The sequence below is a fragment of the Pelobates fuscus genome, chromosome 3 (genome assembly GCF_036172605.1).
Source record: "Pelobates fuscus isolate aPelFus1 chromosome 3, aPelFus1.pri, whole genome shotgun sequence".
Lineage (NCBI taxonomy): Eukaryota > Metazoa > Chordata > Amphibia > Anura > Pelobatidae > Pelobates > Pelobates fuscus.
The window spans coordinates 215488192-215511740 of record NC_086319.1 but is presented as its reverse complement, the minus strand read 5'-3'; the positions used below and the strand labels follow the sequence as shown (position 1 = coordinate 215511740).

General features: G+C 39.3%; 1 protein-coding gene across 1 annotated transcript in view; it reads left to right on the top strand.

Moving 5' to 3' along the window:
* The window catches only part of CPNE8 (copine 8), a 292084-nt gene extending 284047 nt beyond the window's left edge, over positions 1-8037 (top strand). The window contains exon 20 of the mRNA XM_063448068.1: positions 7279-8037. Within this exon, the coding sequence (XP_063304138.1) occupies positions 7279-7467 (189 nt within the window). The 3' untranslated portion in view covers positions 7468-8037. The remainder of the gene's footprint in view (positions 1-7278) is intronic.
* The last annotated feature ends 15512 nt before the right edge of the window (positions 8038-23549 follow it).

Sequence of the window (23549 nt, the reverse complement as noted above, 5' to 3'; positions counted from 1 at the left end):
AACACATGTTGCAGATGGACTTTTCATCCAATAGAAGCATCAAGTAATAATAACATTTATGGCTTAAATCAAACCTAGCTTCCACACACTGAAGTGGCTCATGGTTCTGCTGAAATAATTTTCTGTGACAAGGTTCTACTAATGAGCACCTTAGCACATCGGGAGCTATGAAAGCAGGATGGGAGAGAGTTGGGCCATAGACATTCCAGGACATTCATAATGGCTGTTGCACCTGACCCCTGAACATATGCATGCTATGGTGGCATACAACTCTAACAACTAGGAGAAAGACTGCAACAGAACAGAACCAAACACAATCATCATATTTGAATGTAATAGTTGCATTTTGCTTGGTTGAAAGAACTAAACAAGCCAAAAGATTCACATTAAAACATATTTATAAAATATTATTACTAATTAAAAAAACATTCAAAAGCACAAGCAAATGCTAGTTTTAATAATGCATTTATTAGTATGTGATACCATTAGGTATCATCTACTTTATAGGAACACTGTCTAACATTAAGTTCATAAAGAAAGAAGGCCAAAATCCTAGAGGGCAGAGTAGGGGGTAACCCTAGATAGATGGATGGAGAGGAAAGAGGAGCCAAATCTGTCCTATGACGTATAAATATATACGTAATGTAAATGGAAAAGAGTTAAAAAGAGTACATTTTATTACATAGAAAACGAAAAACTCAAACCGTATATAAAGGGGAGGGGGGAGTAAGGTGCTTCACACCTAAGTGAAATGGGACCCTAACTGGGTGAATAGATAAAACAATGCTGTCTCAACGGTACTTCAGTAATAATACAGTCCACCTGTGAGAGGTGTAAGGTCGCGATGGATACCGATATCACAGAGTGTGACTCTAGTGGGAGCAGTCCACGATAAGTTGCTACCTCACAAAGAATGGAGACACATTGTAATAGGTATCTATGAAAAGCGATACTAATAAACAAGTGTACCAGACAGCAAAAGTTACAGTAAGTCCAGATAGTGGAGCTACTGTAATACTAAATGTGGGTACAGTATAACTGGATAAGTTGATACAACAGTGATGTCTAAAGGGTGCCTCAGTAATAGCACAGTCCACCTAGAAGGTTGTATGGTCGTGCTAAATGCTGTTCGTACGAAGTGTGTCTTTCATAGGAGCAATACCCAATAAGTTGCTACCTCTAAAGAAAGAGACACACGTAATACTTGACGTCAAAAAGAACAATACTAATAAGTGAGTTCACCCGTAACAGCGAAATCTACAGTAAATCCAGGTGCCATAAATGTAACCAGATGAGTCTGCTACTATGTATGGTGACACATCATAGGGTAGGAGAATAGTGGTTGGCAGCGGAGATACCGAAATGCTGAGTGAGAATGTGGTAATATGCCACAGAAGGCATCAAACTGGAACCGGGTTCCCCCAAGGAACATAAGCTAGTAGAGATAGTAGTATATATAATGATTGCTCGCCCTACTGATTATTCTTGAGGTAAAAGCAGGCGTCAAGCTGTGCCCTGAATCCCTTCCGTCATATACACCTAATCACAAAGGTCCATGTTACCCATACGTATATATATCACAAAAAGCAGGATAACAATGAAAATGAATGGTGCCTTCATGGGTACCAGGTATAGTAAAGGGATGTCAGGAGAGAACACTACAAACAGTATAATGGTTAGCAGTCACTACAAACAGTATAATGGTTAGCAGTTATGTCTACAGCCTTATTATGATAGTATGGGGATAACCCAGGAAATTTTCAAATACCCATTTAGAATCTATAGATAACCCAAATAGGTCAGATAAGTATCTAGCCCGAGATCGGTGTTATACAACCGAGATTGGGTAAATATATCCCAAGTGTCTATCCCGACGCGCATTTCGCCTGTTTACCAGGCTCGTCAGGGGAAAATACTTCCCAAAACGGTAAAGACTCTGGACAAGTTGGTCTTGGAGGTTACTGGGCCTCCGGGCTGTTAATAGAGGATACTCTGGTAGTATTTTAGAAAGTACAGGGTTATGCAGGAGTATTGGCCAATTAGTTTTGAGGATCTTGGACATAGGTGACCACCCCTGATCAAAAGTGGCAATACAGCGTGGGGTCTTCTGTTCTTGTCTCGGCCTGGTGGACAGAAGGGTGGATTTTCTGTCCATCGAGCACACCCGATGAAAAGCCCTTTTCAATACTCGATTCGGATAACCAAGTTCCTTGAAGCGTAATCTTTTTTGTGGCATTCCTTGTAGAATGTTTGATCTATCGAGCAGTTCCGTCTTGCCTGCAAATACTGGCCAAAAAGGATGGAAGCTTTTAGTTTGAATGGGTGGTGGCTCTCCCAGTGTAGCAAACTATTCGTGGAGGTGGCCTTCCTAAACAATTCTGTTTGGATAGTACCGTCCAGTTGTAACAGGATTTTGAGGTCTAAAAAGACTAGTTCAGGTTCATCAATGACATACGTTAGTTTTAAATTGATGTCATTGTCATTGAGAGACTTTACGAAATCCTGGAAGAGGGAGACGGACCCTGACCACATTAGTAACATATCGTCTATGTATCTATGCCAACTTAAGATGTATTCATGAAAGTGGCAGAACTGTGATGTCATGACGACACATTGTTCCCACCACCCCAAAAATAAGTGGGCATAGGTGGGTGCACAGGCCATCCCCATGGCTGTCCCAGAGACCTGTAAAAAGTACTGGCCATTAAAGATAAAGTAGTTATGAGTTAAAACAAACTCAAGGATGTTTAGTATGAAGTTAGTCTGAAGGTCACTGTATGCCGTATTCTCCAGAAAGAACCTGCAGGCTCTTAGGCCCTTGACATGGGGGATGTTTGTGTATAATGCCACCACATCCAAGCTCGCCAGCTGAGTATAGGGCGGAACTGTCATATCTTGAAGTTTCAACAGGGTTGATTTAGTGTCCTGTAAGTAAGAGGGCAGTGTTAGCACCAGGGGGTGAAGAATTTTCTCAATGAACTTACTCAGAGATTCTGTTAAACAATTGTTACCAGATACAATGGGTCTGCCAGGAGGGGGGCGGGTACCCTTATGTATCTTTGGCAGGCAAAGTTGCCATGGTCGGGTTTTTGTGTGGTAAAAGGAAATGAAATTCATCTTTATTGATGATTTGTTCATTCAGGGCATCATTGAGAAGTTTGTCCAATTCGTTGATAAAGATCTTGGTGGGGTCTGAGGGAAGGACCCTGTAATATAATGGGTCATCAAGGTGTGACATACACATCTCGACGTACTCAGGGCGGTATGTTACCCCCTTTGTCAGCTGGTTTAATAACTAACTCCGTCTGTTGTTTGAGATCTTTCAAGGCCTTGCGTTCCACTGTCTAACATTACTCCTAATACAACTTAATTTAAAGTGGATCTGACTTTTTTCTTTTTCTTTTATAAAGCTATGCACTGTTGCTCTGGTGGTTATATTTTGGAGCATCATCTGCTAATATTTGTTGTAGGTAAAATGAATATCTTGCTTTGCCCAAATGTTGTGCTTTATCTTTTGCAGTCAGTCATCGTGTTTAAGAGTCAGTCCTTTGTATTCTATCTGTAACAGGACCTAGCTTCTCACTGTAATGTATTCACTTTGTTGGCCCCAAAGAGAATGATTTTATGACCACAATTTCACAGACCAGGACTTTCTTCTCAGCACCTTAACCTATTTAAGCGGCACTGTCATGCCTAACTTATCTTTCCCCAATCACTTCCTCTTCTCTTCATCTGTTCTTCATTTTTTCCGAACTGATCTAGTTTTCTTTTAAAAAGTACTTTATCTTATGTATTTTTCTATGCTTGACCATCTTTGACTCAAGGAGGAGCTTAACTCCGCTCCATTTACTGTGGTCAAAGAATTTCTTCCACAGTATTCACTCCTCCTCCATGATCTCTAGTTGCTTCATTCATCGTTCAAACATCCTGTCATATATAGGGTGTAGTTAATTATTTGTATAGGTGCCCCACCATGCCGCTCCTCATTGTAGTGGGGGGGGGGGGTCTTTTCATTTTCTTGGGGATCTATTTGACAGGAGTATAAGTAAATTTGAGTAAAAATCAAACACATAGCTATAACATTGATTGTCTGCCATATACAATGTTATATATCATCACTGCAAGGTGGGCCTGTACATGTGCTTTCTTGAGGAGGGGGAGTAGTGTGAGTAGTGTGTTACCAATTGTTTTCTTGGTGTCTATGGTCCCAGCTGCCTTGAGATCATTAACAAGATCCTCCTGTGTAGTTCTGGGCTGATTCCTCACATGAAACTCCATGAGGTGAGATCTTGCATGGAGCATCAGACCGAGGGAGACTGTTATTTTGTGTTCCTTCCATTTTTGCGAATAATCGCACCAACTGTTGTCACTTTCTCACCAAGCTGCTTGGCGATGGTCTTGTAGCCCATTCCAGTCTTGTGTAGGTCTACAATCTTGTCCCTGACATCCTTGGACAGCTTTGGCCTTGACCATGGTTGAGAATTTGGAATTTTATTGAATGATTGCTTCTGTGGACAGGTGTCTTTTATACAGGTAATGAGCTGAAATTAGGAGCACTCCCTTTAGGAGAGTGCTCCTAATCTCAGCTCGTAACCTATATAAAAGACACCTGGGAGACAGAAATCTTGCTGATTGATAGGGGATCAAATACGTATTTCACTCATTGACATGCAAATCAGTTTAGAACTTTTTTTGGCATGCTTTTTCTGGATTTTATGGTTATTCTGTCCCTCACTGTTAAAATACACCTACCATTAAAATTATAGACTGATCATTTCTTTGTCAGTGGACAAACGTTCAAAATCAGCAGGGGGTCAAATATATGTTTTTCCCCCTCACTGTAAATGTTAAGATTAAATGCTAGACCAAGTTTTAAAAGTGAAGTAACCGTAATGGAAACAATTGCTATCTACCCCATTGGCTGCTCTACTCTTAGAACCTTACCCAATAATTTCTCTTTATAAATAACTCCAATGTATAAGCCTATTTTAGCCACCAAATGCCAAAATGTAGTGAATTGAAACATTATTTTAGTCACAAACTCCTGAATTGGAAGAAAATCAAAACTCTGCTCTAGCCATTACTTGGTTATTGTAGCCTAGATTTTTTAAATTATTTTTTAAAAATATGTTTACTGAATTATTCACTATGTATTTTCATTTAACAAGGTGGGTGTCATAACAACAGTTTGCTCGAACTGCTCAACTGAATATTTAATTACTTGCTACTTGCATGGCTATTTAATTATACATTGCTTGATTTAGAGTGCTATTTTCTGTTGTTCTACTAAATAAGCAAAACTGTTATTAACAATCTAGGATAATTCTGCTCACATGAATTCTATGTACTTCTATGTCAGTAAAACTCTAGCAAACAATGCTCTAACATTGCCTTTTGCAGATAGAAGAAGCCCTGTCCTTAGAACCTTACTATTAGACCCCAAGATGGAGGAAATAAGGACCATAATTAAGTCTGTGAATAGGGTCATTTACTTATGGAGAGGGAATCCTGAGGGAAATTGCAGCATGTAAGGTAGAAAGATCAAATGCTACTTATCTCAGTGAAGTAGTGATCCTTTTATTGTAAACACACAAATAACCAAAGTTTTGCCCCACTCTATATATCCTTATCAAGCTGTAAGGAAGGGTATCAATTAATGATAAATGCAATCACTGTTTTTTAGGCACTGGCAGTGGTTGGCGAAGGCCATAGGCAACTTTTAGACTGGCCACATACATACATGACACTCTTGCACATACGTTGAAGTCAAGATGGCCATCAAAATTGCCCATATTTAACTCTGTCTTATCCACAAATGGATGACCTGCTACATTATTTCATTGGTGTTGGGATATGAGCATCATTTTATCTTGTGGTTGACTTACAACTGGTCTATAGGTTTATAAGCAGGGGCCTGTTTTTCACGTGCTTGAATCCTCTCCAATAGATCAATAGATTGCCTAAATAGTGTGTCTGCCTTCTGTTCCATGTCTCTTATGTATGAGAGGTTCTCATGGCTCGTTATGATCTATAAGGATCATTGGATTGATTTAGAAACATGGCAGGAGGATGAGAGGTAGGCATCACCAAGAGAGAAATGTATTGGAAAAAGAGGGGAAGACCTTCTAACTAAGGGCAGGGACACTAAAGCATTATGAATACAGGTTGTATACCTAATGCTTTAGTGTACTCTTAACACTGTAGAAGTGCCTATAGTGGTAGCTTCCTTAACTACTTTGTACTGCATTAGGATATGAGTTGAGCTATCAAATAATATTAATAAATAAAATAGATAATTAGATGCGGTTACTGAAAAGGAATGCATTAACTCCTTTAGGTCAATGGTTTTGACTTGTGACAGTCTTTGTATATCAACCAATGTGAAGGAGTTAATATATTTCTATTTGTATCAAGCATTATTAATAGCAATTACAGGTCCTAATCAATTCAATATGACATAGATATATGAATAGATCAGATTTAGACAATGGAACCTTCTAAATACCTATGAAATATCTATGAAATCGATTATTCATTAAATATAACTTCATATTCTATCATTTTTTTTGAGTGCAGTATCATTTATTGGTTTTTGATTATTAGGAGGTTTATGGGCTACCTGGATACTTTGCACCAATACGGATAAAAGAGTGCCTGTATATTTGATTTTTTTTTTTTAAATACTTTCTAGGTATCGAATTTAAGTTCAGAATATAGTGAAGCAAATCTTTTCACCAGTCTGCACCAATGTGTCTCTATACATGACTGCAAGTCAATAAGGAATTTTGCCCCCCAATTTGTGCTAAAATTGGAAATCTGTTCAATTAGTTTTTTTCACCTTCTTTTGGATTATGAACAGTAATATTGATGTGTGAAAATCGGAACTTGAGTCTTTATCAACAAATATTACTATATGTAACTATTCAAGGAGACGTTAAAGGAAAGAGAGGATATTTATATGTCTGTTGGCAGCAGGCTGGATGCGCTGATGGCAGACTTAACATATGCCCAGAAGTGACATTGGGCAGCCCAAAAGAGTGCTTAGGTCAAGTGTGTTCAGGATGCAACAAGCTCCTGGCACACAATTAAAAATACATCTGAATGTGTTTCATGCTGAAATCATTGCACATTCAGACTCCTACCACCAAGTCCACTTCAAATCACTGAAGTGGTCATGCCGGTTAGAGTAACCCTTTAAGTACTTATAATGCAGATACTAATGAAGATTAGAAATTCTGTAAAATGTTAAAATTTAATTTATCTAATTTCTCATTTCAGTTTGTTCCTTTCCGGGATTACATTGACCGAAGTGGAAACCACATACTAAGCATGGCACGACTTGCCAAGGATGTACTAGCAGAGATTCCAGACCAATTTCTCTTGTACATGAGGTCCAGAGGATTCAAGCCATTTCCTGCACCACCTCCTTATACACCTACAGGACACCTTTTACAAACTCAGATCTGACCTTTCATAAAGTACACTACTTCCAAACTCTTTTAAAATCTTATAAGCTGCGAAGTCAGCTTCCAAGTCAAGGTGCACTAAGAGAGAATTAACAGGACTGCTCTTCTGAATGAAATATTGAATGCTTTTTTTGGATCTAAAAGATTCTGTTTACAGACCAAAACTGTAAATATGGTATATGAGAAAATAGAAAGATTTTGAATACTTGGCAGGAAAAACATATTCCTATCTGAGTCTTATTTTTGTGATCATTCATTTATATTGGGTTGTTGGGGAAAGCACAAATCACACTTTTAATCCAAACTGTATTGCTCTCCCTGGCATATCTATTTTAATGGGAATGCAATTCCTTTATGTCAATGTTTACATGTTACTAATTTTTAAATTTCAATACTTTTGTAACTATTCTTAAAAAAAATATAACAAAAAACACATACATGATATAGAATCCATTGTCTTCTAGCTGGCAATAAATATAGCCACAAAAAGAGCAATATCCCTTCAAGGAATTTCCTAGACAAATTTAAAAGCAAGCAAAGGACAATTGTGGTTCATACCTCGCTAAAGAAAGAAAAAAATAATAATAATTATACATTTATTGCTGCGTTTAATCCTTACAGGTATATGCATTTAACAAAATGCAAAATAGGAAAAAAAAAAAAAAAACTTTGAATGGAGTGCGCTTTGGGGAGTTATATACCCTGGCTTGCTATGTAATTAGGATTATATTATATAATTAATCATCAGATAAAGGAAATAACATTCAAAAATAAATAAAAAATAGCATTCTGAGTCAGCTGCAGGCTGATTTTTATTTTTTTACTGTGATAAAATAGTAATGTGATATATATATATATATATAATTTTTGTAAGGTTAAATATGGTGCATGGTATCTAGATATGTCTGTCACAGGGATAATAGCTTGACGTATCGGAGTTTGTTGTTAGCACCTAATCACAATAACGCCGTGGAGAGCAACTAAATGAGAAATGCAGGAGTCTACAGCTTGGAGGAAATCAAGCAGCGTTTGAAAAATGCACGTCCTTGTAACTCTGTACACAAAAACTATGTTTACTAAAATTACCCAAATAACTATATATGCTTTTTCATATATAATAGTACAATGTTTTTGCATGTACAGTTTTTACAACATTATACACAGTTGTGTGCAACTTTATGTCAAATACAATACATTAATCTAGAACTAATGGCCTTAAACACACACCCCGTTCCTCAAAATGATTGTTAATTGCCTTCAAATGATGGAAAATCTTCTATCTTTTTGTGTCAGCCTCGTAACTGCTTTGTAATGTAACTTTATTTGCATAATATATTCATAAATATTTTGTCTATTTCTATGATGTACTGTTAAAGAATACATTTATTGTACCTAACCCTTTCTTTTGTAAGCATGGTAACATATATTTTGCCAAATTTAAATGTATTATATCTCCAAATTTAAATTATATATACGTATGTAATGCGATAGCCAAAATCTTTATTTATGTTACAGCTATAAAAAAAAACGGAAAAAAAAACACACTGTTGGCACAAATTTTTTTATGTTTATAGAAATTGCAGATTATTGGAAAAAAAAGTTGAAAAGTCTACTTCTAAAAAATATACAAGACCATAATTTCTGTTTTTCATCCCCAGGGTTGTCTAAACCTAATCCTTGATGATTAGTGATACAAATTTTTGTTAAGATGATACAAATTATAAAATCCCATTGTAATATAAAAATAAATTGGTTAATATTAAAAAATTTATGATATTTGTTCAGGGTTATCCACTAAAGTGAGAATTGTGGGAAATGCAAAACTAATTTCAAATTTAAGGACAAAGAAGCTGAAATTTTCCAGTTCGGCTGTTTTCGTCCTTAAATTTGAAATTAACTTTGAATTATTTTTTTAGTAATTAACCCAGCTAATGTTGGTAAAGAAAGTGTAGAATGTCTTCTTAAAACATTGAGATACATTTTTTTTTTTATAAATAATCAAGGTTCCAGAAAACTCTTAGAAGCAAAGAAATATAGAGACGTGGGAAGTTCATTTGAACGTACAACATTGCTAGCTATGAATGTTCAACCATCCAATTACAGTATAGCTTTGTCTCATCCTTTTTTCTTTGAACGTCTGCATTCCTATAACTACAACCAAAGAAAATTATAACTTACTATTAAAACAAAAATTAATTTGAGAATTATTGTTACTCTGCATGATTAACTATTCTTAATTTTGTATTCGTGTAGATATAAAAAATGTAAACTTATTACATTTCATCTCAATATTGATAAGTGCAAATACGTTTTCATCATTCATAGACAATGCAATGTCCAATAGTAAATGAGGAAGGAGTTTTATCATTAACAGAGTCTACAAAATAAATGTAGTGTATACAAAAAGCTAGAAATTATCTGATTTTTTTTAAAAAAAACTTTAATTTGAGAAAAAAAGGGAAATCATTATCTTGAGTCAGCTATACAGAAGGCTTAATAGGACAGGGTTATATTTGCTCTTGTGACTTTCCTTAATTGGTTTTAGGAAATTTCTTAAATGGTAGAAGAACTATAAATAATTTAACTGCATTGTCACTTGTTTCAAAATATAAAATGTTCTAAAGACCAATTCACAGTATTTATAATTTCTTGCAATAGTACCCTGAAGGCAAGATGCCTTGTAAGTAGCTGTCCTAAAGTAGTGTAAGTATGTGCTTTATTGCCAAAGACCCAAGCAGTAGTAGACACTGATCACTGTTAAATGTGGATACAGACATACATTAATTGTCCACTTTTACTGAGATCTTTGGTTAATTTATTTAAATATGTTTAACTTAAATTACACATAATTAGGAAATATGCACCTATTCATTACTAACTCGTATTTGTCAAAATATTGATTAATTGCTATATATTTATCCTTTTAAGAAGTCCTACTTTCTTATATATAGGTAGTAAAATATTATCTGTATATTTCAGATGTTTCCTCAAATGAATGACTATGTGTTCAAGGAAAGTCTCTTGGTAAATAGAGGTTTATACTGACACAGACAACATCCATAGACGTCTAGTGTCATTGTGCTTGGCAAGCATTAGTAATCAACTATTTACTAATGATAAGTCTTGATGGGCATATTTTAACATTAAAAATACATGACACTACATTCCTAATATATCAGAGGACAGTATAGGGTTAGCAAAATAAATTATAATTATATTTTAATTGTTATATTGTCTGAAGTATGACCTGAACTAATGTAAAATTATAGTATGTCCGAAACCCAAGATATATGATGCAAATGGATGCAAAATCATACTGATAGTAGTACATTAATAATGATAATAAATTAAGATAGACGCACTTAATTTAGAAAGCAGAAAATAAAGAAGGTAGAGGATGATGTTTGGGAGAGTGGAGCGCACTGCGATTGGACATTAGCGCATTTGTAGCTAGTAAGTTTTCTGTTCAAATTAAAAATACATACTAGTAAAGTTTATATCTTTATAATACTTTTCCACTGAGTGTTTCTGAAATCAGATATTGTGAATGGTATAAGCTCCTGTAAATTTTGGATCACCGAAGCATTGTGTTCATTGTGAACTGGTTTAGACTTCACTGACTTATTGCCTTCCAACAAACAAGAGCCTGGATGGTAATTGCCCTATCGACTGATGCATGAAATATATTTAAAAACTATTTTTTCTAATTTGCAATAAAGAATTTTAAAATACGGTAATCTATTTGTATTTCTTTAGTAAGCTATAAGTAAGTACTCGCTTAAGGTATGATCCCAATCCAACAGGTATTATAGGATAATTCACATTAGCAAAGGTATAAATAAGATGACAGAAAACATGATGCAGTATTAAGGGTTACATAAGCCACAAGGACCATGTCTGCTATTAGAAGTGGTTATGGTGGTAGGAATTTGTTGCTTGAAATGCCGCCAAAACAGAGTAAACTGTGTTATGTGCTAGTTGCACTCCTGTTAAAACTGTGCAAAAATAATGCTTGTTGTCAGTGCACATTGTGGGAGTGCACCAGCAAGCCAAAGCCTACATTCCCCTACCTGCCTTACACAGCCCTCCCAGCCTCCCAAGCCTTCTTAATGAACAACTGCTTTTTAAATTCCCTCCCTCCCCAGCTCATAGTGTGCACGCATGCTCTGAGCCAGGTAGAATTGTCAAATCAAATGCTTTTCAATGAGAAGCACTTGACTGGACCACGGAACAGGAAGGAGTGAAGTTGGACAGGGTGTGGAAGGCTAAGAGGGGAACTCTCACTCAACGGCATCTAAAAATTCTATATTGTATTTAAACTGGATACTTTAGAGCAATAGAACCAATTCAGAACATTCTGCTGGTGTAACTTGTGTTTTTCCAGTTCTCTACAGTTGTCCTTACAAGAGGGATGTCATATCTTAGACACACCAAGTTTGCAGGATAATACTTAGCATATTGCTTAAAAATAAACATTGTAAGTTTCTTAATGCCATCTGCCAAGTATTCACCACTCAGGAATGAATGTGACATTCTGCAATATAAGCAGCTTGCAGGGGGAAGGACTTCATGAACATTTATTAGACTCTGTTATTTTTCCTTTGAGTTCTGTTCCTTCACATTAGATAGATTTTCAGATGAAAAATGAGCTGTTTTTGTCACAGCATAACTGGAAGACAGGACATGCAATGTAGAGGTTGAATTCGTTAATGGAGAGGAAATCTTAGATTTGTTGTGTGTGAAAATCATAAAGGCTTTCAAATGCAATCCTGAAACAATGAAAAATGTTAGGGCTTTATAGCAAATGGACAAAGGTAGGTACAATCCATGTCTGTATAGAAGAAGACACAAACCTTTGGGGAAAAAGATTTCCTAAACTATGAAGAGAAACTTATATTTATTTTTGCTTCAGAAATAATAATTAAAGTGGTACTCTCACTTCTCTGGAATTTGCACCTTTGAATAAAATATTTTAATTAACCTGTAGCATGTTAGTTAACCTTTTTTCATTAGATGCTCTATTTTCTTTTAATTCATTATTAAAGATTTAGTAAATGACATCATAGTCCAGTTTAATTCTGGCACAGCCAGAACAAACATTGCAGATAATGAGTAAGCATGGAAACATTGTTTAACCCCTTAACCTCTTAAGGACTGAACCAAATGTGCACATTGTGATCAAAACAAGACGTAAACAAAAGCTTGAATTTGCGCTATATGTCTGTTCAGGCGTAATTCACCTCTCTCATATTAAGTGCACCCATGCTTATTATATATCAGTTTACTCAGGGGTAACAGGGCTTTCATTGAACATCAAATATTAACGTATGATACATAATTTAATATTAAAAATATGGGAGAAAATAAGAATTTTTAAAAGACAACCCAAGGTATTGCAAATGGGGTATGTCCAGTCTTTTTTTAGAAGCCACTTGGTCACAAACACTGGCCAAAGATCCCTGTATGCCAGTTTTATAAACCTGCTGGGGCTTGTCTCCTAAATGGTATACAGGACACATGTGGATACTAACCTTGAGTATTACTTTTATCACGAAGTGCGTGATACAGAAAGTCTTGGATACGAATTTGCCTTGGAAGAATAGTTGGTCCAGCCAAGGTATTCTAGGGGTAAGATAGATGCTGGTGGGCCCAAAGCGTGCCACTGATATACATTATGTATGTAAAAATGGTAAACGTATGGAGAGGTGTGTATCAATAATACTGTAACGTAAGAACCCGTGTAAGATGAGGGACTACGGTTTTACCGTGGAGGCTGAATGAGGCCTCGCGACAAGATAGCTGTATAGTGTAAATCACTATACCTGATACTGCAGGACAGGATACCGGGTTGACACTTCCTGAAGTTTTATTTGAAGGAAAAGCTGAGGAACCTAGAAACACAACATAGAACAAAGTACTTTAACAAGTATAAGGCTAAAAGAAGAGTGAGTGATCGTGCCTTTTGTAAGAATTGTGCCTGACGTAAAATGAACCGTGGTGGTTGAATTTGGGAAATAGACGTGAAAAGTTGTTGCATGGGCAGAGTACCGAAGTAACAAACGTGTGACCTTGTAGGAGTAAAGCCGCCATTTAGATGAAAGGCTAATCATACAGTCAAAAAGAAAGGAAGACTAATTAATTAAGATTAATTAACTAATTAAGATTAATCTTAACCTGCGTACCACAATCTTTAACTTTAACAAGTGAAATAAAAAATGAGGACCCTAAACCTGTATGAATTTATAACAGGCAGAAGAAAAGGAATGATTATAATATGTAGTGCTTTGTTAGTTCGTAAGAACGAACGAACGGTATAACAGGAACAATGTAATACAAGATAAGGGGTTTAAAAGCAGGGAAACCGGCTGGCATTCGGCTAAATTTACATGACATGTAACAACTACATGAATACATAGTGACTGCATTTGGCTGTTTGACTGCATAAAAGAAATGTGCAAATGTAAGTATTTTAGATACAGTGATCATTCGTTCATATGCATGAACGGTATAAAAGGTTAGCTTATTGCACGGAAAAGGGGTTTTAAACAGTGAGACAGGATGGGGTTCGACTAAAAAATACACAAATCATAAGAACTATATGCATACATAGTGTCTGTGGTCGGTCGTTTAACCGCATGAATGATTGACCGAACGTAAGTATACCTGCGGTCGACTGTTTAGTCGCACGAACTGCATAAGTGCACGAACGGGTAAGTATGCACGAATAGATACTTTAATAGTATATATAATATATTTATATATTCATTTCATATATATATATATATATATATATATATATATATAAATATGTTAAAAAGTAAAAATAAAAAAATAAAATATTTAAAATATATATATATATGTGTAATTTTGTTCTAACTGCAATTTGTTTATATATATACATATATATATATATTGATATCAAAATACACTTAGAATGAAATAATATATATACACATAAATATATATGTATATACCACACTAGATATACCTATAAATAAAAAAAATAAAAAATAAAAAATTATATATGTTAAAAGGCAATTAGGCCTGAATTTGTGGGAGGAGTTATGGCCCCTACTTAAACTCCTAGCCCCTACTCACCTCTGCTGTTCAAGCTGATTGACTCCTTAGCAATCAGCACTTCCGGTCCGATTTCCCGGAAAAAAAAACTGCTCCAGTTTTTTTCCAGCAGGAGTCCTGTCGCCCGCAGTATCCTCTGCCTCCAACCTCCCGGCTTCTCCCCAGTCACCATACTCGGCTTCTGGTCACCAGACCAGGACATCCACGTAAGCATAATGTGGTAAATAGCGTTCGGCTATTTCCCACGTTCGGGCCTAAAAACGTAGGGGTAGGCTCCCTTTTACTATTAAAGTATCTATTCGTGCATACTTACCCGTTCGTGCACTTATGCAGTTCGTGCGACTAAACAGTCGACCGCAGGTATACTTACGTTCGGTCAATCATTCATGCGGTTAAACGACAGACCACAGACACTATGTATGCATATAGTTCTTATGATTTGTGTATTTTTTAGTCGAACCCCATCCTTAATATCATTCTAGGTGTATTTTGATATTTATATATCTATTTATATATCTATGCTCTGCCGTTCTTGGACATATAATTATATATGTTAAGGCGGAGCCTGTAGTTGTGGGAGGGGTTTTACTGGCCTATTTATACCCAGACTTACCTCCACTCGGGGCCGACACCGATCCAGACTAATCACTTCCGGTTCCGGTCCACTTCCAGCGTCACGGAGGGCACACTTTACCGCAGGCGATCCCGACAGACAACCGCATTCAAAGTACTGCATCCCGACGCCGCTTTACGGCGTTACATTCGTGCCATGAGTACCCTTAGTTCAGCCTAAGTAGCCCGACAGCCCAGCAGACCAGACACCGGCCAAGAAATGGCGGTTGCCCACTCAAACAGTATATGTTAATCCACTTCCCAATTGGAGGGTTCCTTTTCTAAACATTGCGCTAAAGATCCTACCACAAATGCATATCGCTTGGTTTTGCTATTTTTCTAGGTTAGTGCTTTTCATATATACACAGTATGGCCGCTGGGTTCACACTCACGTTTAACCACCATTTGCGCGTCCGGGTTTGGAGCCTCGGCTTTGTTAGATTTTGGTTGCACGTGGGTATGTACGATATTCAGTCCTAAATAACACATGCATTCTTTCGTGATCACCGGTTAGTACACTAGATAATTGTGGAGCGACTCAACTGGTTACTCTGCAATCTCTCGACTCCCATAATATCTCACCTAATAATTGATCGTCCCGCATTCACGCTTACACTATCCACACGACACCCAGATGGTAGCCTACTAAGAAATACTTCAGCCCCTCCTTAGCGCATCAAGTTCAAATACTATTCAGGTTACTTGAGTGGGCGTATGCGCCACACATCCGTACAGTCAACACTGAACCCACACTCTACCTTATTATACATCCAATAAGTCACGTACTGCCAATACGCGGCCACCTTACCATACAAGTATTACTATGGGCCTGCCCTTGTACTGTTTACTTAAGTCACAGCCCTCCCTAGGCCTTCACGACTTACTCTTCATATCGCCATTAGGGCGCTTGCCGATACATACTACTCTCTTCCCCTCCAATTAAGCATGGCAGATGGAAGTCGTACGGCTTCCCAGGATCGTATACAGCTCTAGCATACCATGTTCAGGATACACCATCCAGTCACACGGCAACTCCTACTCTGCAGACTGCACCTGGGGCATTACAGAGGGACCAAATCCTCTGCTTACGTACATCTGTCCACCCGCCCCCCCATTATGCCACTTCAGCAGTCACATTGATATGTGTTATTGGGCAATCAGGTCACCTTTTGTTCCAGGTACCAATTTGTTGCGTGTCATTTCAATTAATGAAGTAGCCTGGCCTCAGCTTATAGACTGCCGGCATTACAGCATACAATTCTATTTTGTCTACCCCCCCCTCTACCCCTCAGAGTCCAGCACATATACCAGGGATCTTATACTGTCCACCCGCCATTCCCAGGCCATTTGACGGCTCCCAAAGTCTCGGATGATTAACCGATCATAGCCACGCACAAAGATAAATCTATTATGGCACGTTACACAGCTGGTCAGTTCCCATGTCAGTTCCAGCCATAAGAATCAATTACCACTCGACAATACTGCGGTCAACCATTACTCACGGCCTCCCTCCATATGTTCCAAACGACCTCTGCAGGCTATCCAATACACACACATTTCAAATCCTCGAATCGGCAAGTACACATGGCATAATCTGTACATTCTGGCACTTAGCCTTCACTAATACCACCATGCGCAGCCTCGTTAGGCCATCACTACATACGTTACATACGGCCCTCTGCGGGCAATCGTTACGACACTATTACGGCCCCTCACTTGGGCATTTACAGACGACCGCAGCATCATTGGGCCCACTCAAGCCCTCGTACGACCCTCTCCACTCTACAATTAAGTGTATAGTCTCAGGTAATTCTTGCATATCTGATTTTGCTTCCCGATATTAAAGTTAAGACATGGGTCGAATACATACTTCAGCTCCTTCGGGTATACCCCCATACGCAACTGTAACGGATCACCTTCCGTTGATGGATGCTCCTAGCGCTTCCTGAGGACACCACGCACTGCAGACGACACCACAACCACCGCAGACTCCACAACCGCCGTAGCTTAACTGGAGCGCGCCGTCTTCCTTCCACCCTGAATGAACCTCCAGCATTCAGGACCGTGTGGGAAAGACCTCTCCTCCAGGAAAGGGTATCAGGAACAAGAACTAAGTGATTAAAGCTCAAGGGAGTATGCAGAGCATAGCAATCCCCAGTGTGATATAGCAGTTCCCTCCAATAACGAGACGAGGCTACGTATTGAAGGTCAAGAAGAACTCTGTTTTAATTACACACACTCTGCTTTTATGCCATTCTCCCCTGCAAGGGAGACGCCCACATCCAATTAAACATTACCCAATCACACAATGGTTACCTCCCACAGATTCCCTCCCCTTAGCCTGAGAGGTAACCCAACTATAACATACAGTTTAAACATACATTTTTATAAATTTTTGTAACTTTAAAACTATACATCCAATATTAATAAAAAACACATATTAATAATCAGCATACTTTACTTACAAACATATCCAAAATTCAATCCAGGGGTTAAAGAGTTAGCTGGAAGTCCTTTATGACCGACCGCAAGCACATTTCCCTGCCCAAAACAGTTCCACAAATTCAGGCTGTACGGTCGTCTATTTCTGCCCTGAAAAGTTACAAAGTCCCATCCGAAGGCGCCGTTCGAATCGTGGAACTCACTTCGACTTTTGTCGAAGTGTTGAAGAGTAGGGGAAGGTACAGCTCACCGCGTTCGACTGGATTAAAATGGCCGCCGCCACGTGTTCGACTGTAATGACGGCCACTTCGACGACTTCGGCACTTCGACTCCTTCGGCACTTCAACTGCATTCGAAGTGCCAGTTCAAAAGTTGGAACACTGCTCCCAATTATTTGAAGGGCCAGGAACAGCATACAAACATCCATTGGGCCCAAATACAAGTCTCAAAGGGCAATACCTTCCAGGGCCATAGTCGCAGGGCAGGAGGTTAGCGATAAGTCCTCTCCAATGCTCAGTGGCAAGTGGCAGTTTGTCACAGCAACCCTCAATAGGCCGTCACTACCAATGTAACATACGGCCCGCGGTGGGCAATTCTCTACGACACTATTTCCTGACCCTAACCCGGGCTATTACATACATCCGGGGCCCCCTTGGACCCAGTAAATTCCTTGCACAACCCTCTCTCTCTGCATTTCTAAGTTCAGTCGCAGGCTTAAGGAGTCTCTGACATTTACGTAGAGTCGTTATATAAAAAAAATATTAAAAAAAAAATGCGTCAGGTCCTGCAGAAGCCTTATACGCGACCCTCACTTGGTCAGCACTACCGACGCCACATACAGCCCTTCGCGGGCAATCCACGACGAATCAGTTTCCGTCCCCTGATTCGGGCCATTACATACTACTGTCGCTCGTTTGGCTCTCTGTCACCCGTAAGCCTCTCTCTCTTCGCACCTAGGAGTCCAGTCATAGACTCTCAACAAATCTGACATATATATCCCTATAGTGAACCAGAGATGTTGTTCAACTAAATACCTCAGGTCCTTCAGACATACCTCTATACGCGGCCCTGACGGCCACCACTACCCGCGTTACCTTGCCTTAGAGGGGCAAAGGTTTAAAAATAATACCAGGAAGTATTACTTTACTGAGAGGGTAGTGGATGCATGGAATAGCATAGAGGTTAACACAGTAAAGGAGTTTAAGCATGCGTGGGATAGGCATAAGGCTATCCTAACTATAAGATAAGGCCAGGGACTAATGAAAGTATTTAGAAAACTGGGCAGACTAGATGGGCCGAAGGGTTCTTATCTGCCGTCACATTCTATGTTTCTATGTTACATACGGTCCTCCACAGAAAATTCACCACAAACACGATTCCGACCCCCACTTGGGCTATCACATACAACCATGGCCTCAGTGGGCCTACTCAATTCCACATGCGACCCTCTCTCCGCATCGTTAGCTCTAGTTGCAGGCATTTTTGTATCTCTGATGCTTGCCTTCGCAGTGAAATAGAGACTTCGTAAAACACATTCGGGTCCTTTCGGAAATACCTCTACACGCGACCTCACAGGGACATCAGTTCCTATTCCAAGACGCCACAGTAGAGTAACGCATAGGAGTATGCCCGAAGCCAGAAGTTGCATCCATCGCCGTGGCAGTCACGGAGTTCCAAAGGAAGGTCAAGGTTCCCCAACAGATCCCATCAAAACATCATCACCACCATGGCAGTATCTTCACCTCTTTAGGAATCTCCCCTACCTGGCGAAGAAACAATAGGGCCTTCCACCGACCTAACCTTTTAGGCATCCTCCTGGACTCAGCAACCAGGCTTGCAAGGAAACTGATGATAAAGTATAACACATCATCGACGAGTGACTGGGTCCTCATGCATGAGTAACCACTCTCGCAAAGACCTGCAATCCCTACTTGGCTCTCGCATTTGCATTTCACGCTATACCACTGGGCCACTTATTCATACTGCAACTATCACACCTCCTACCAGAGGATTCACACGAATATAACACCGTCTATCCTGTCTCGCATGCAAACAAACCACTGAGGTGGTGTCGGTTTCTTACGTATCGAAAGGGATTTCAACGTTCATCCCCCAACCAGACGTAGAAACACTCGTCACGGGCATCGATGCAACAGGCCATTCAGTATTCACGGCCATAAGCCAAGATTGGTGGTTCTGTGACCTATGGTCCCCCGACACCCTGACACTACTATCCGCCTGCACCACTTTTACACTATTTCGACATTTAACCAGAAGTTGCAGCAGATCACACCTGGGGTTCCTGATGGAAAGGCAAACCGTCACATGATTTCCAATAATAAGTCGCTTGTGTAGATATAAATAAAGGGTGTCTCCCTCACGGGCACTCATTAAACTCATAAGGGGAATCACCTAATTGGCGGTGTCACATAATTTCCATTTGGTATACATACATGTACCTGGCCGGGAAAACATCACGGCCGATGCTCTCTCACTCAAACTTTTATCAACACCTCGTGGCAGACATATGAACAAGATACACCCAATCAGAGGTCCAATTCTATCTGTACCATGAAAGTAGAGTCCAGTGGTATGGTGGATGCATTTAAATTTATTTTTGCCTCTTTCTCACAGAGAGACAAAGCCAAACACACCTATTCACAATATATACGACAAATCACTCGCTGTCGCATATTCATAAATGACATGACGTCCGGCTACCAGAATAGGCTAGGTCCCGTCGACCATCATAAGTCAACCCCCCTAAGATCGATGCCGCATCTGTTGCTTCCATCAGGTAAGTACTGACAAACATTAATCAAGGAATTACGTAGATGATAATCAGCTGCTTACAGCAAGTACAGTCCATAACCTAAGAAGAACTCGGGAAGCCTTCACAGAATGAGTTGGGTAATCGATATCAGCATTATAGCGTTACGATTAAATCTTTTTACCCTCATTTATTTCAGGCCTACCCGATCGTCGGTTTAGGCACACCACAACCGACTCTCATACATAGCCAACGGCGTTATGTACGGCTTGATATCCCCGACTACAAATGTTAAGGCGGAGCCTGTAGTTGTGGGAGGGGTTTTACCGGCCTATTTATACCCACACTTGCCTCCACTCGGGGCCGACGCCGATCCAGACTACCCACCCGCCACACCCCTTAACAAACACTCCCTTGGTGGGCCCTCATTTATTTCAGGCCTACCCGATCGTCGGTTTAGGCACACCACAACCGACTCTCATACATAGCCAACGGCGTTATGTACGGCTTGATATCCCCGACTACAAATATATATATATATATTAATTTTAAAATACACTAAGACAGTGTGTATGTATGTGTAAGTGTATATATATACTTAGATCATATATATAATATATATATGTATATATGATCTAAGTATATATTATTTTATTTTATACTGTTTTAATACTTTATTAAACTTTTTTCAGGCAGCAGGGGGACTACCTGTCATTCCAGGCACTCCCCCTGCTGGCACTGCAATGGATGGCTATTCCGCTCAGGAGGGCTGGATCGACAGCAGGGGGACTTCCTGGGATGTCAGGTAAGTCCCCCCATCGCGATCACCTGCATGGGATCGCCAGTGAGCGGGTAAGTGTGAAGGACGTTGTGGACATGCTATGCCACCCGCCGACGTTTAGAGCCGGGTCCCCAAGGACGGCATGGCACGTCAGCCATCGTTGAGGGGTTAATTTATCGTCTTCTCTGTATGCATTATTTGCTGACTGCCAGGTGTAAAGGAAAGGGCTTATAACTATAATTGACACCCAGCTATCTAGTTCAGGGGTTCCCAATTAATTTTTCCCATCGAACCCTTTGACATAAAAAGCTAACAATATGGAACCACCCAAAATGTTGGCGCCGTAGCGCAGATAGTAAACATAATAGTACTTGGGAGCAGGTGTGTGAGCAGTTGGTGATTGTATATAATGTTAGCGTTTTGATACAAGGGTGTGCTTGGATGTAGTGTTGGCTTTAAAATTTTAAATGTACCTTTGTGTGTAGTATTAGTGTTTGAGTGAAGGGTGTGTTTGAGTGTTTGTATATAAATTTGAAATTTAAATCCAGGGTTTTTTGTATGTAATGTTTGTGTTTGCAGGAATGTGTTTTCATGTTGTGTTGGTGTTTGATTGCTGGGATGTATGCACATATACTACGACACACATACATACAGAAACAAATTAACACACAGACACACACATTTAAAAACATTGACACATTCACACACATTCATATACACAGACTGACATATACAGGGAGTGTATTATTAGGCAAGTTGTATTTTTGAGGATTAATTTTATTATTGAACAACAACCATGTTCTCAATGAACCCAAAAAACTCATTAATATCAAAGCTGAATATTTTTGGAAGTAGTTTTTAGTTTGTTTTTAGTTATAGCTATTTTAGGGGGATATCTGTGTGTGCAGGTGACTATTACTGTGCATAATTATTAGGCAACTTAACAAAAAACAAATATATACCCATTTCAATTATTTATTTTTACCAGTGAAACCAATATAACATCTCAACATTCACAAATATACATTTCTGACATTCAAAATCATAACAAAAACAAATCAGTGACCAATATAGCCACCTTTCTTTGCAAGGACACTCAAAAGCCTGCCATCCATGGATTCTGTCAGTGTTTTGATCTGTTCACCATCAACATTGCATGCAGCAGCAACCACAGCCTCCCAGACACTGTTCAGAGAGGTGTACTGTTTTCCCTCCTTGTAAATCTCACATTTGATGATGGACCACAGGTTCTCAATGGGGTTCAGATCAGGTGAACAAGGAGGCCATGTCATTAGATTTTCTTCTTTTATACCCTTTCTTGCCAGCCACGCTGTGGAGTACTTGGACGCGTGTGATGGAGCATTGTCCTGCATGAAAATCATGTTTTTCTTGAAGGATGCAGACTTATTCCTGTACCACTGCTTGAAGAAGGTGTCTTCCAGAAACTAGCAGTAGGACTGGGAGTTGAGCTTGACTCCATCCTCAACCCGAAAAGGCCCCACAAGCTCATCTTTGATGATACCAGCCCAAACCAGTACTCCACCTCCACCTTGCTGGCGTCTGAGTCGGACTGGAGCTCTCTGCCCTTTACCAATCCAGCCATGGGCCCATCCATCTGGCCCATCAAGACTCACTCTCATTTCATCAGTCCATAAAACCTTAGAAAAATCAGTCTTGAGATATTTCTTGGCCCAGTCTTGACGTTTCAGCTTGTGTGTCTTGTTCAGTGGTGGTCGTCTTTTTGCCTTTCTTACCTTGGCCATGTCTCTGAGTATTTCACACCTTGTGCTTTTGGGCACTCCAGTGATGTTGCAGCTCTGAAATATGGCCAAACTGGGGGCAAGTGGCCTCTTGGCAGCTGCACGCTTGACTTTTCTCAGTTCATGGGCAGTTATTTTGCGCCTTGGTTTCTCCACACGCTTCTTGTGACCCTGTTGACTATTTTGAATGAAACGCTTGATTGTTCGATGATCACGCTTCAGAAGCTTTGCAATTTTAAGAGTGCTGCATCCCTCTGCAAGATATCTCACTATTTTTGACTTTTCTGAGCCTGTCAAGTCCTTCGTTTGACCCATTTTGCCAAAGGAAAGGAAGTTGCCTAATAATTATGCACACCTGATATAGGGTGTTGATGTCATCAGACCACACCCTTTCTCATTACAGAGATGCACATCACCTAATATGCTTAATTGGTAGTAGGCTTTCGAGCCTATACAGCTTGGAGTAAGACAACATGCATAAAGAGGATGATGTGGTCAAAATACTAATTTGCCTAATAATTCTGCACTCCCTGTACACACAGACACAAAGATACACACCTTGACACATGCACAGACCTTGACACACAGATATACACTGGCACATACACACGCACACATACTGATATACACACACACAAACA